This window comes from Pungitius pungitius, chromosome 11, assembly GCF_949316345.1.
Source record: "Pungitius pungitius chromosome 11, fPunPun2.1, whole genome shotgun sequence".
NCBI classification, from domain to species: Eukaryota; Metazoa; Chordata; class Actinopteri; order Perciformes; family Gasterosteidae; genus Pungitius; species Pungitius pungitius.
In genome coordinates, this window is record NC_084910.1 from 11,793,767 (window position 1) to 11,806,422 (window position 12,656).

The 12,656-nt window shown below is 45.4% G+C and overlaps 1 protein-coding gene and 1 long non-coding RNA gene across 5 annotated transcripts in view; one reads left to right on the forward strand and one right to left on the reverse strand.

Moving 5' to 3' along the window:
• Positions 1-12,656, reverse strand: part of kif13a (kinesin family member 13A) — a 31,228-nt gene that overhangs the window by 10,036 nt on the left and 8,536 nt on the right. For all 4 annotated transcript variants that reach the window (XM_062565334.1, XM_037453218.2, XM_062565333.1 and 1 more), the window contains exons 3-21: positions 10,752-10,764; positions 9,031-9,091; positions 8,229-8,321; positions 7,239-7,419; positions 5,668-5,755; positions 5,026-5,160; positions 4,812-4,924; positions 4,607-4,718; positions 4,191-4,403; positions 3,951-4,061; positions 3,735-3,869; positions 2,697-2,827; positions 2,344-2,430; positions 2,081-2,256; positions 1,425-1,644; positions 965-1,127; positions 718-861; positions 492-641; positions 31-195 (exon numbers count right to left, since the gene is read on the reverse strand). In XM_062565334.1, the coding sequence (XP_062421318.1) occupies positions 31-195; positions 492-641; positions 718-861; positions 965-1,127; positions 1,425-1,644; positions 2,081-2,256; positions 2,344-2,430; positions 2,697-2,827; positions 3,735-3,869; positions 3,951-4,061; positions 4,191-4,403; positions 4,607-4,718; positions 4,812-4,924; positions 5,026-5,160; positions 5,668-5,755; positions 7,239-7,419; positions 8,229-8,321; positions 9,031-9,091; positions 10,752-10,764 (2,491 nt within the window). The remainder of the gene's footprint in view (positions 1-30; positions 196-491; positions 642-717; positions 862-964; positions 1,128-1,424; positions 1,645-2,080; positions 2,257-2,343; positions 2,431-2,696; positions 2,828-3,734; positions 3,870-3,950; positions 4,062-4,190; positions 4,404-4,606; positions 4,719-4,811; positions 4,925-5,025; positions 5,161-5,667; positions 5,756-7,238; positions 7,420-8,228; positions 8,322-9,030; positions 9,092-10,751; positions 10,765-12,656) is intronic.
• On the forward strand, positions 3,112-4,106 carry LOC119197162 (uncharacterized). Its single transcript, XR_005114392.2, has 3 exons — positions 3,112-3,342; positions 3,834-3,892; positions 3,978-4,106. It is a non-coding gene; the product is annotated as an uncharacterized LOC119197162 (long non-coding RNA).

Below are 12,656 nucleotides of genomic sequence, written 5' to 3' on the forward strand. Positions count from 1 at the left end.
TGCAAGCCAGTGACTTTAAAATGGCTTTACCCTGCATGTAAGCCTCTTGGCTATGTGGACGATGTCCCCGTTGGTGTCCATCACCTCATAGCAGCTACTCTCGCTGGAGTTCTCTGACGAGTCGTCTCCCCCAGACAGACGCTCTGGTACGACTCCACTGACTCGCATCAGCTCAATGTGCAGCCTGCCCGCTACCTGTACACACAGGGCAAGCAGACACCATGTTCCCTGGACTCATATATCCCATTAAAAAAAAGCTTAAAAATGGGCAAATCAAAATAACACAATGTTTTCTTACCAAATACCTCATTATGAATATTGCTGCAATATTGTAGGAGCAATATCTATCAAATGGAAGTAGGTAAAGGCAAATAACATTCCAATAAGAATACTCAAAAGTTTCAACATAACTACTATATATAACATTTATGTGTATATATAGACTAATCTGTTGTTACCTATGGACTAATCTGTTGTTAATGCCGCCTTACCTCTCCTTGTTGGCTGATGATGGGGACTGCATATTGCAGTTTGACATCATGGAAAAGGCACTCCAGAAAAATGTTGGCAACTCCTATCAGGTTATGGTTCTCCTGCGCCTCATAGAATGGATCACAGTGCTTACTGTTGGCCTTGTTGTACTGAAAACATACAGAGAACGTCTGAATAATCCAGTAAATCCATCTTTTCCACTCACCTGTTCCCTTTTTTCCTTACCATCTCCTCTGTGCCTTCCTTCCAGTCCCTGTAGTGGTCTCTCATATCCACCAGTTTGTTTTCTAGCCTCTCAATGGTCCACACCTGGGTGCCCTTTCCTTTTCTCCGTACCTGAATGGCCGGCTCGCTCACTATTGCTCCCCGCTAAAAAAAAAAAAAAACAGCAGGTATTCACACATGACATAATTCGATCTGTACCACGGGAAGGTGGAGGTGGCGTGTGATGGCAGGGAATGCACAGGCCTACCTTGCGGTTAGCGCTGAGGTTAGCGGCAGGAATCTGAAGGGTGACCTGATAGTCCGTCTGTTTGTTCATCTCCTCCGACAAAAAGTTGGCTTCTCGCACCAAGGTGTTGGCTTTCACAACCTGCTCCCTGAGTCGAGAAAGACTCCGACGAAAAAGCTCATCCCTGACACACAAAGACACGGACAGCAGAACACAGAGGTCATTTATTCCTGTCCCTGTTGTTCACCCTGGGTGCTGATTTAAACTCGCACAACGTCCTAATAAAACAGCTAGTGTAAAAAAAATGACAGAGTTGAGAAAAATCAATTGAATAAACCACGACTTCAAACTCAGATTTGACTCTCAAAACAGTTGCTAGGTTTAACTAAATTTACTTAAAAAGGTCAATGTGTTGAACACCTCATGCAGATGTTAAAAGTGAAACAAAAACAAAGGAAAATGACGGCCAGATTCCACTCACCGCTCCTCGGTCCACAGTCGCAGCTTGCCGTGTGCCGCGTGCATCGGGAAGGCCAGGCGCTCGCTGCTGCTGCGTTTGTGTAGCAGCGTCTTTTCAGGAGTCAGCTGTTGCCGTAGCGACTCCAGCTCTCGTTCGTACATCACCCTCTGCTCCTCCAGAGCCGTGCGCTTCTCCTCAAGGTACTGCTTCTCCAGCACCTGGACCACATCCTGCATGGGGTCTAAAAAGCACGAGACACAACGCATCTCGTCATCCCACAACGAGTCCAGAACACAACGAACTGAGGACCAGTTCCAAGCAGAGCTGCTTCAGGAAGAAAAACAACCACTTCCATAAAGGCCATGTCTAACCATTAGCTGACATTTATAGACTAATTCTCCAATACATTATTGCGTAATAAAAAATAAATAAAAAGATTTACTTTACAGCATTTTTAATCAGGTCCTTGCAGGCTGCAACAAGCAGCTGACAAATTGGTCAGTTGAGCGTTTAATTAATTTAAAAAAAGATCTTTTTTATATTCTAAATAAAGAGATAAACAGAGCGCAGAGTATTGTGACAAGCTGATGTTCCATAAACCTAAGTGGAATAAATTCTGTGACCCTGAAAGCCTTGGATGTCATGCAGACTGCAACATCAGATTATCATGTTGTTACCGTTGTTTCCCAGAGTCTTCATGATGACCTCCATCTGAGCAAACTCGTAGCTGTAGTCCTGTTCTGAAGACGCCTCGCTGGCCGTCTCCACATCTGCCTCGACATAGCTCTCTCTCGGGGAAGCTCTGTCCAGCTCCTTTAAACGGTCCCGCCGCTTTCGTGCAGGCAGATTAATTCTGCGGAGCAACAGGACTTCCAGTCAGTGGCGTTTGGATTTTGTGACCCTTCGCACATTTGAATGGGGCCATGACAACGTTTCATACCTGAAGAAGTGATTGTTCCCCCATAAGATACGATCTCCATGCCACAGGTGGACCAAAGAATCAATCATTGAGCCGTTCACACACGTGCTGTAGAAAACAAGAGGAATCAAATTCTGATGATGAGGATTATAAACCTAACCTTTCAACACGGAATCTAATTGAGGAGAAACAATCCTTCTGTAGTGGCAGGGAGACACGGCTCTGACATCAAAGCAAGGAGCTCAGATCATAGATTCCAGTACAGTGAGGTCATGTGAAACAGTGAGGCCCAGCCATCCATGACATGAGAGGGACCACAGAAAGACACACATATAGATAAAGAGTGTGCTGTAGGTAGTTGTGTAGCAGCTCACCTGGCATTCCCAATGGGCATCAGGGTGACATCACCATCCGGGCAGAGCTCCAGGACGCAGTGCTTCGGCTGGATACCGATCCCAAAGAGCTGGATGTCCTGAGAAGTGTCGGCGCCCACACGCGTGTGCTCCTATTCACAGGTGGGGGATAGATTAAAAAAAATAATAAACATATAATGACACCCTGAAAGTAATGACACCCAACAGCTTGCTACAACTCCAGGGCATAAAATGTTGTTTCCTAATGAGTTTTGTCATTTAAAAAAAACAAAACTTCAAAGTGTAAAAAAGGGGAAATGGCTCGGGTCTCTTTTTATTGCAAAGTGGGCGTTGTTAAACAAACATCCCGGGTTGTGGAGGACGTCCCACCCTGCAGCGCACCAACCCATTTCACATTACCATAGTCATTCCACACTGATACGCCGGGCTGGCCTGCAGAACCCAGACAATGGCCTGTTGTTCAGAGCGCTGCACAGGCTGCTTTCTCACATGCCTCTGCTCTCACAGGTCCAAATAGCTGGCTGCTTGTTCCACTCCAGCGCTTTTCGCAGAGTTCGGACCTGCTCTCACTAGATTAATCTCTGCTCTCACGGCGTCATCTGGATAACTGCGCCGCATTTGGTGCGTGCCAGGGCCTCCGTGCACGGTAAATATTACCGCGGTAACAAAACGTTTGTTTGGCAGAAACCTGCAGCCTTCATCCGTACAATAGTCTGCAAATCCAGGCATTAGTGGTGCCATTGAAAAAGGGGCCTGCATCTTTGGTATTAGTATTAGTGTTTATTTTAAACTCCCTGTGTTGAAACCTAAGTGGAGCACATCCAGGTTAATAGAACCACTTACATTAAATGCAGACTGTTAAGTTTACACTGGAAAATTCCTCACAGTTGCATTTAACGGATCAACAGAGACTTTGTTATCTCACAAATAGATATAAAGACATACAGTAGGTGCTAATGGCAAAAAAAACGTGGTAGCGAGTACTGTGCATTCAACGTTATGTTGCACTGCATCATCCCATTGTAGAAACTGCATTACCTTCAGATAGTAGACCAGTAGCTCATTGAGGGCAGGATCAGCATTGAGATTAACCAGAAAACACTTGTCTTCACCCACTTTAATCCCTGATGTCTCCAGAGAGATGCCCATGCTCTCGAGCTGCTTCTGGCGTTCCTGTGGATAATAACAGTGTTACTGTAGCTATAAATAGGAATTAGAACTGACGTTTTGCTTGTTTATGGTGGTTAAGCATACAGTGGCAATCTCCTCTGTCTTCCTTAGTTTCTCCTCCCAGGTGACAGTCATCTCCTGAATGAGCTTCTCAGACTCGTGCAGTTTCTCCTTCAGCTCAGGGGCCTTCAATGACTGATGGGAATAAAGGATCGAGGCGTCAGCGTATCCCGGGATTATTGCGCGCTTCATGACGGTTCTGCATGAATCAACGATCAATATCCTTTTTGAGTCTCTTCGGTCGAGCCGATCCCTTCACTGTACCTCGGCCTGGGAGAGTTGAACTTTGAGCTTCTCAACCTCTTCCCTGAGCTCTCTGATGATCCGAGCGTTGGGATCTTCGTTCACCACGGCATGGTTGACGATTCTCTTGGCTCGGTCTGCGTAGCGCAGCGTGGAAAGGGTCTCCTCGTAGTTATCGGCCGATGGACTCACGGTGGCTATCATGGCTGTCTTGCTGTTGCCGCCAAGGTTGTCCTGTAGGCAAGGAAGCACAGCCGATAACGATTAATCTTATGATTCTTTTGCAACTAATCGCAAAATTCCAAAAGTAGTCTATTGTGCACTTTTATTAATGCAAACTCTTAAAATCAGGTGCTTTTTAAAACAGCAATAGTTCCATGACACAGGAACAATAATTAATGCCATGTTATTATTTAAGCTTCATTTGTGGGCCAAACCTTCAGCAGCCAGGTGAGGACGGAGTCTCTGTAGGGGACAAACTTGGCCTTCCCCTTTCCTGCAGACTGGTCAGCGAGAGCAGAAATCACACAGCCTAACGTGGTGAGAGACCTACAACGCCGCACCCCAAAAAGAGAAGCTTTAACCTTTCAAAGCATTCATTAATATATTTGCCTCACTTTTATATGAAAAAAAGGTACCTACTTGTTAATATTGCTGCCCTCTTTGAGTCGTTCTCCTGCAGCTCCAGTCTTAGACACTCGCTCACTTCCTGCCAGGTCAACCAGACTCAACTTGCTCACTTTCTCCCCTGAATTCTGTTCACCAGCACACAATGATAAGACAAATAGACAATACACACAAATTGGGTAATGCAATTCAGTAAATTCCAGGAACAATTCCTTGAGAAAAGACTGACCCCAGACTGTAGATCATAAAGCGTTTGTGTGACAATTATACTGAACACGGCATGTGATCGACTGCTCTCCTCGTTCATGTTGGTGGCTGCGACTGTGCGAGATTTGTTGCCCTCTGACATCAACACCTCAATGTCCTAAAAAGATGGAGAGGGGGGTAATAAAATAAAAAAGATATTTTAGGAGTTTGACATAAAGACACAATACATCTCACTGTGTTTGGGTACAACTTCCACATTGATCATTAAGTCAAATGGAATCCACACACGTCTCTGCGCCAGGTGGTTTAGCTGTGTCCCAGTGGACAGTGAGCCACGGCTGTGGAAAACCACTGCAAGAACATCAGGCAGAGCAGAGTACAAACTGGGTGGAGATGTTTAAACTTAATTAAGAAAGGCCCTGCCAAGGCTTGGCATATAAACTAGCCAAACCCCTATGACTACATCCCACTTGGGGAATATGTTGCATCGCAGTTTCTCCACATGGACGCATGTGAAAGTCAATGGTTGTTCTGGACTTGACAACCCTGGATAGGATTCTGCTGGTTACTATACATCATGTCTTCAGGTGACATATGAGCCCTGTGGTTGTTGATATGGATTCAGCTCCGGCAAAGTGTGATGACAAGAAGGGGGAAGACGCACCTCAAAGTTGGTTACAGCCAGCTGAGATAGACCGTCCACGTATGGACCCAAGACTTTGTGCTCCCGAACTTTAAGGGACTGTCGGCTCCTTAAAAAAATAAATAGAAAGCAACAAAATAGGTGGAGGAGAGAGTAGAAAAAAGGGAGGAATTACAACCCATTAGGGACATATGTTAAAAAAGAAAGAATGAAAAACACTTTCAACTGGGTTTTATAATGCATATTTGATTGGACATAATGATACTTTTCATTAAACGCTCTCTATCAGAACAAATGCAAAAATTTTCAATTATTCCTCCAAGAATTACAAAACTCACAGGGTTATTTACCCTGTTAGAGCAAACATTTACCAAAGCTGCGCTAAAATGTTCACAGAACTTTGATACCAAGTTGACACATCAAAAACCATTCACATAAAAAGTTTCTGTATTTCTAAAACTAATATTTTTAAGGATAAAAGAACAACAACAACAATGTGTTACTCCATCTTGAAATACGCTTTCCCTTTGGCAGCCTTCCTTTGGCTCTCAGCTCCCCACTGTTTCCTTCATCTTGAAAACATTCAAATTATTTTCAAGAAAGCCTTTACAAAACAGGCAAAAAAACTCCCAAACAGATATGAAGCTGTTAAAAAAGTGTATTAGTGAGTATTTACAGCTGTGATTGGTAACTCTGATGTATATTCAGCCCAAAGTCAGCTACAGTCTTCATCATATTGAAGGAGGTCTTCATCATATTCAACCCATATTCAACTCTTCAGTTGGTTAAACCGTGTAAACTGAAACTAATCGGGCAGCTGAGACGTGTTGAGAATAAATCCTACAGATCAGTATGACTCACTGATCCCTCTTCATGGCTACAGACTGACTGAGGTTGGAAAAAAAAACTCTTCTTCCACTCCAATTCAAATCTACCATCCACCGAATAGAAAAGGTTCCTGAAGTGGACGCTAACCACTAGAAAGCTCATGGCCAGTTGATAGTGTGAATGAGATCCATGTCACGTTTGACCTTGATATCGTGTGTCCATAACAGGACAAAGGCAGCTAGAAAGGCAAGAGAGTGTTTGGCTTGTACGAGCGAGAGGAAGTCGCCATTGAATGGGCTCTGGCTTCGTCTTCTGACATCTGCAGGACACGCACAGGACTTCCCCTGTTGTCCGTCCCCTGGCCTCGGGCCCCACAGGCCGATCTGACTGCTCTCCTGCTCTCGGCGTCTCTGACAGATGTCCCTGAAACCCGCCCTCTCACGGCTCGCAGCCCGTCTGCCAACTCGCGTCAGACCCCTTTGGCCGAAGAATGCCGCAGTGTCAGAGGACGCCGCCGCGGCCGCTGTTCTGCAGGAAACCAATGGGTCGAGCTTCCTACTCACAACATTCTGTCGCCGTCCCCGATTCAGGCTGCTAGACACAACAGGGCTATAAGCGGAGACGCGAAGGGGAGGTCACAGTTTGTACTGCGGTTGGAGTGAATCAAGGCCGATACCAAGGCGTTACCAAGTTACTACATTTAGCCAGGTTGTACAGGTCACGTATGCTTATTCTACAGAAGGAAAATACACCATCAGACTTACCCTTTGGGATCTAGAAGGTCCCGGACCTTTTCATTGTAGATCTCCATGTAGGACACCTCCACCTTAAAAGTATGGCCCTCGTTCTCCTCTCTGTGGACCCTCTCGAACAGCGAGCAGCAGAGTCGAGGGATCAAACCCGGCTGGTCCCCATTACCCATCATGGAAAAGGACTTTCCTGAACCTGCACGGACAGTTCATTGACTGATGACTGTATCCATTACAGTGAGAGGCTCGATTCAATGCAGAGCTTTAATAATTGTAATATTTCAATTGATTCCACACAAACATCTTAAGAAAAAAAGTCTGCCTTGCCGGTCGGTCAACCCGCATACATGTATTGTTTTTTGACTGTGTCTGATTCAGATGAGCCTCTTTGTGGCACATCTTGTTGGTACTTGACTGAATGTATAAGTTTTATTCTCACTTTTTGCATTTTTTTGTGCACACATTGTAAAGTGTCATTATGTATTACGTTTGTAATCCTATCTTCTGGTATCTTCTGGTTAGTTTTGTCAAATCTGGGATCCACCAGGATTCCTCTTCTGGGAACCATGATGAATGTACAACTTTTTGTGGCAATCGGATGTTAAGACATTTCAGTCCTGATCAAAAGGGCAGACCAACTATTCAACATCCCAAAACGTCTGGTTCCCACATTACAACTGTGCCGAACCTCATACACTCGGAAATATTTGTGCTCTCCTTTACAAACTTTTCAGTAGCTGTGTCTCTTTACAGAGGGATTCACTCTAAGACAAGACGTGGGCTAAAGGAGCTCATTTGTTCCAGAGAGAAGGAAGGATATGAGTTAAGTGATTCACCAGTGTAATTACAAATACATGCCTTGCTGCCTTCCTTACAATGGACACATCTGAAGACAACTCAACCTGCAAATATACTAAAGCCCCTAAGTGGAGGTAATTTGTAAATGCTTCACAAACTGCATGGAAAAATGTACTCAAGATCAATTTCATCTGTATTTTGAGTTACCTGTTTGTCCATAGGCAAATATGCAGGCATTATATCCCTGGAATGCATTTTCAAGTATTCCCTCTCCAAGGCACTTGAACACCACCTCTTGACCTTTGGGACAAAGAATCACCATGGAGATTTTGGTAAACAAATAAACCATTCAATCATACATGTGCTAACAGTTGTCTGGTGTGGATCCTTAATCTAGTGCAATAACATTAACACACACACACACACGTACGTATTAACAAGGAGACACAAAACAAGACACAAAGTATTCATGAAGATGACAGATTCCTGTCTGGTCGCGTAGAAAATGGCGAGCCGTGTATAGAAATGTTGTGTGTTGCTCCGGTCATGCTCCCGCTGAATGGGACAGCTGTTTAAAGAGCTAAATAAAGCCTCGGCCTGGGCCCCTGAGGGAGCCCTTCACTGAACAGATTGCCTTGTCGGTTTAGCACAAAGCAGATGCAAGTGTTACATTTCCATCACAAAATGAGCGTGATATGACGAGGAAAGTGTGTACAATGACTATGGAAATCTTTCTTTGACTGGCTGTAATAACACAATACAAAAACAGTTTTTTTTTATGTATTGTAAAAATATCCCAAAGGTGGTTTGATTGTTTTGAGAGAATACAAAGACAACTACCGTCATTGCGTATTTAATGCAAATGACCGTACTTAGCTTTGCATGATGCAGAAACAGCTTTCCATTCAGTAGAGAGTCACTAGACTATTGCTGCACCAAGCTCATGAGTCTTCACATGGGATGTGATTTGGTGATGAGTGTAAGATTGGTTACCAAATGTATGACTCACCAGCATATTTGGGAACGTTGGACTCATCCATGGACCAGAAACAGTGGTCAAAAGCAAACACCTGCAGAAGAGTCAGCATGTAAACAACAGGTAATCTTACTTTTTCCAATGAACTTGTCTAGGCATGTACAGTACAACGGGATCTTTCTTAGAAGTGGTCTTATTTCTTCTGTGGAATAAAAAGCAGACGCATCGTGCGGTATCATGGCGCCCTGCAGTAATCACTCAGTAAGACTGAGGTTGTCTAAGAGAGTAAGATGAAGTCTAAAGTTTTGTTCGAGGCAATGCTCGTTAAGACCGCACCGTGACGGTGAGCGTAAATCCAACGTTCGCTGCCCCAAGTTTTGTCATAGTGGCTGGATTTAAATGAATTCATAAATCAGTGCCTCCCAGACAAAATTCCAGCCTCCGGTGACCCTCGTCTCCATGGAAACGGGACTGCCGCTGTTCTCGGTGGTGAGGACGGCCTCAGTGCCGGGTTTCACACCCCAGGCTTCAGCAGCAGGGACCCCTTGTGTCCCGCAGTCACCTGTACGTCGTCCTAAACGCCTCCTTTGGGCACCTTCAGATAGGTGATTTCAATTAGTTGGGTAATAACAGGCTTTTATGTATGCTGCTCTGCGTCCTGCAGTGCGAGCACATCGTTGCTGCATGTTACTCCTGGCTGTCAGTGCACTACTGCTGCTCTGCTAAAGCACTTTCCCCTACACAAAATGGTATGCTATACATAACAGGGGCTATTGGTCAGGGGAACCACTGGTTGCACAGTCAGCATCGGGGAGCGCTGAGATGACTGAATGCTTTGAAAGCAAGACCTCCTCTTGGGACTTCAGACAAGTGAGTGGGTGCAGTTCAAAAGGAACAAAAAGTGCCATCATTCCTAATTAGGGCTGGTTTGGTATCCAGGGCTTCCATCTCCTCTGATCTGTCTCTGTCCAGCCTAAGGGTGTGACCGCGCAACAAATTGTTCATGATTGGACAATTACTATTAATCAGCAGTTCAAATAATGATGGAGCTGAGGACCACAATGCCCTTTTTGTCATTTCTGGGATGAAAACTGGTGAAACGTGATTGGACTGCAGGCCCCTTTTGCCCTTCAGAACGCAGGGAGACTAATTTGAGTGGCACTATAACTTCGTAGACAGCCACGTGCTCGTCTAGTTGAAGGCTGTTACGAGGTAACACAGGTTCACAGGCCCCAGAGACCACGCACGCCGGTTCCCCGCGCCAACACTCCCCCGATTCCACTCAGCGGATGAGTGCTCGGGCCACAAAGCTCGTCCCGGGTGTGTGAGAAACGCGTCTGAGCCAGTCACCAGCGTGTCGTCAAGGGGTGGAGGCGGGGGTGCACCCCAACAATGCAGCTCTCAATGCGTGCGCACACACACACACACACACACACACACACACACAGCCCCAGTGTCCACGCTCATCCCTCTCTCATTGTGGAGCCTTTGTGGGTGTTCGGGAGATCTTCAGACTGCTGACACATTCACATGGACATCTATCCGGCTCCTGCTGGCCCACAAAAACTACTAACCCACTCTCAGTCACGTCCGTAGAAACAAGGCCACAACAGTAGACTGGTGCCGGATGCTTGTGATCCACTCAGGGGAACAGTATTGTGCAGCACACTGCTTCAGGACAGTTAGGAGTGAAGACAGATCGACGTTTGGCTTTTTTTTTTTTCAAGTAACACAAAGAAATGAAAAGCACATACCTTAGATTGTTTCCTTTTGTACGATTGGGGCAATCCATCATGAACAGAAGAAACCAGTGGGTGAACCGAAAAAAAGACAAGAGAGAGAATACCATGTTAGGATGAATGAGAGTCAGACCATGTTCAGGCTCAGATGTTTCTGGTATTAACTTATTGTTGGTCGTGTGTGCACTCAAACTAAATTGTCACATTCCTTCCCTAACTCTTTCACTTCCACACAGTGGCCTTTCCTGGTGTCAGGTGCTGCTGTGATTGGGTTCATAATTGGGCCAGTGGAGCATGAGGAAGAGAAGAGATTTAGGATTCAATGTCCCACTGACTCTGTTGAGTAAATAGCTGTTACGCCTGTGGACTTTACAGAGAGGCCAGGCTGGGAAAGCCACACTCAGCACATGCAGCTGCCGGAACCAAGGACAAAAGGGTAATATACATGGCACCAAGTTATCTAGGATTATGCTCCTAAGTTGGGGGGGGGGGATTCCCCAAAGCTGTAAAACGATAACAATAATAGAGCATATCTATACAAATGTTACAGCCCGTATAATGCATGGCAAGGGAATGATTGTGTTTTTGACACAAATTATACATCTGCACCAGTCCTGTCCTCTGCTGGTCAGCAGATCCCTCCTGCAGGCGTCTCCTGGCACAGACACAGAGGTGGACATCACCTTCACGCTGTAACTAATACAGGGCAAGACTGAAACACTGCACCAACGTGTCTCGCACAAACTGAGCCGAGTCATGGACAATAGCATGCCTGAGGAGCCACACACTTCTTAAGCTCTTTTATGTTTGTGCTACAGATTAAACTAATTAAGCATTCGGATTATTAACAGATTTGCTTTGAGGACTATACTAAGGCCATTAATTGTGCTCAAGCTCATTATTATGATGGACAGAAAGAGATTAGAGGAGTACAAACAGAGGAGGGCCCCGTTTGGGCTCATATCCCGAATCTGGGTCACTGACAAGCACTGCGGGTGGGTCTCAATCAGAGCAGACAAAGACTGCAGCAGGGCCCCGTCCTGTAGCCGGGCCCTCCACGCCGAAGAACAGAAAGGGGCCGTCTGTGAGTAGCTGTGAGATGTAGCAACGCACTGCGTGGAGAACACACAAGACTTTCTATTGGCAGACCAGGAGGTGTGATAAAGGATGAATGACCGGGTCCCAATGAAAGGTGGAACTAAATGTTCGTGTGACCGGGCTACAAAGTGGGTACGTGGAAAGGAAAACACAAGGGAAATACAGAAAACACGTGGCTGTGTCATGGACGACACATAGAAAGACAACAAGCTACAAGCGAACAATGAGACACGGACAGAGGACAGATGTATCCCTATGCCGAACAAAAGGACAACAGACACAAGACCGGAAAGAGAGAGAGACGGATTATAACAACCACACACACACACACACACACACACACACACACACACACACACACACACACACACACACACACACACACACACAATGTGGAGACAAAGGACATGCAGTTATGGAATGTGTGCAGTCTAGACCCTTCAGCAGCTGAAACAGAGCTGGTTGGCTCGGACTCATCGTGTCAAATACCGTATGCACAGTTTATCTTTGATGCCGGGTTTGCTGCACGCGACAATGAGGGGAACTGTGATGTACCGTCTATATTTAGGAGTCCGTAGAGCATATCTTAGGAAATGCATTTAAGTTTTCTTTAATGTTATAGTATCTTTATTTACCCCCACAAACACGATCTGACCGACATGACCCCCCTCTCAGCACATTAGGCTCCATGTCCCCGACTCTGTTTTGGACATAATCTCTTTAATCTTCACAATAGTCCATGTCCGTATTAGCAATGTGGTACTTTGCTTTTTAAAAGATGTAAATAGTGTCTGCTCCACTTGGTTATATAAATCATCTTTT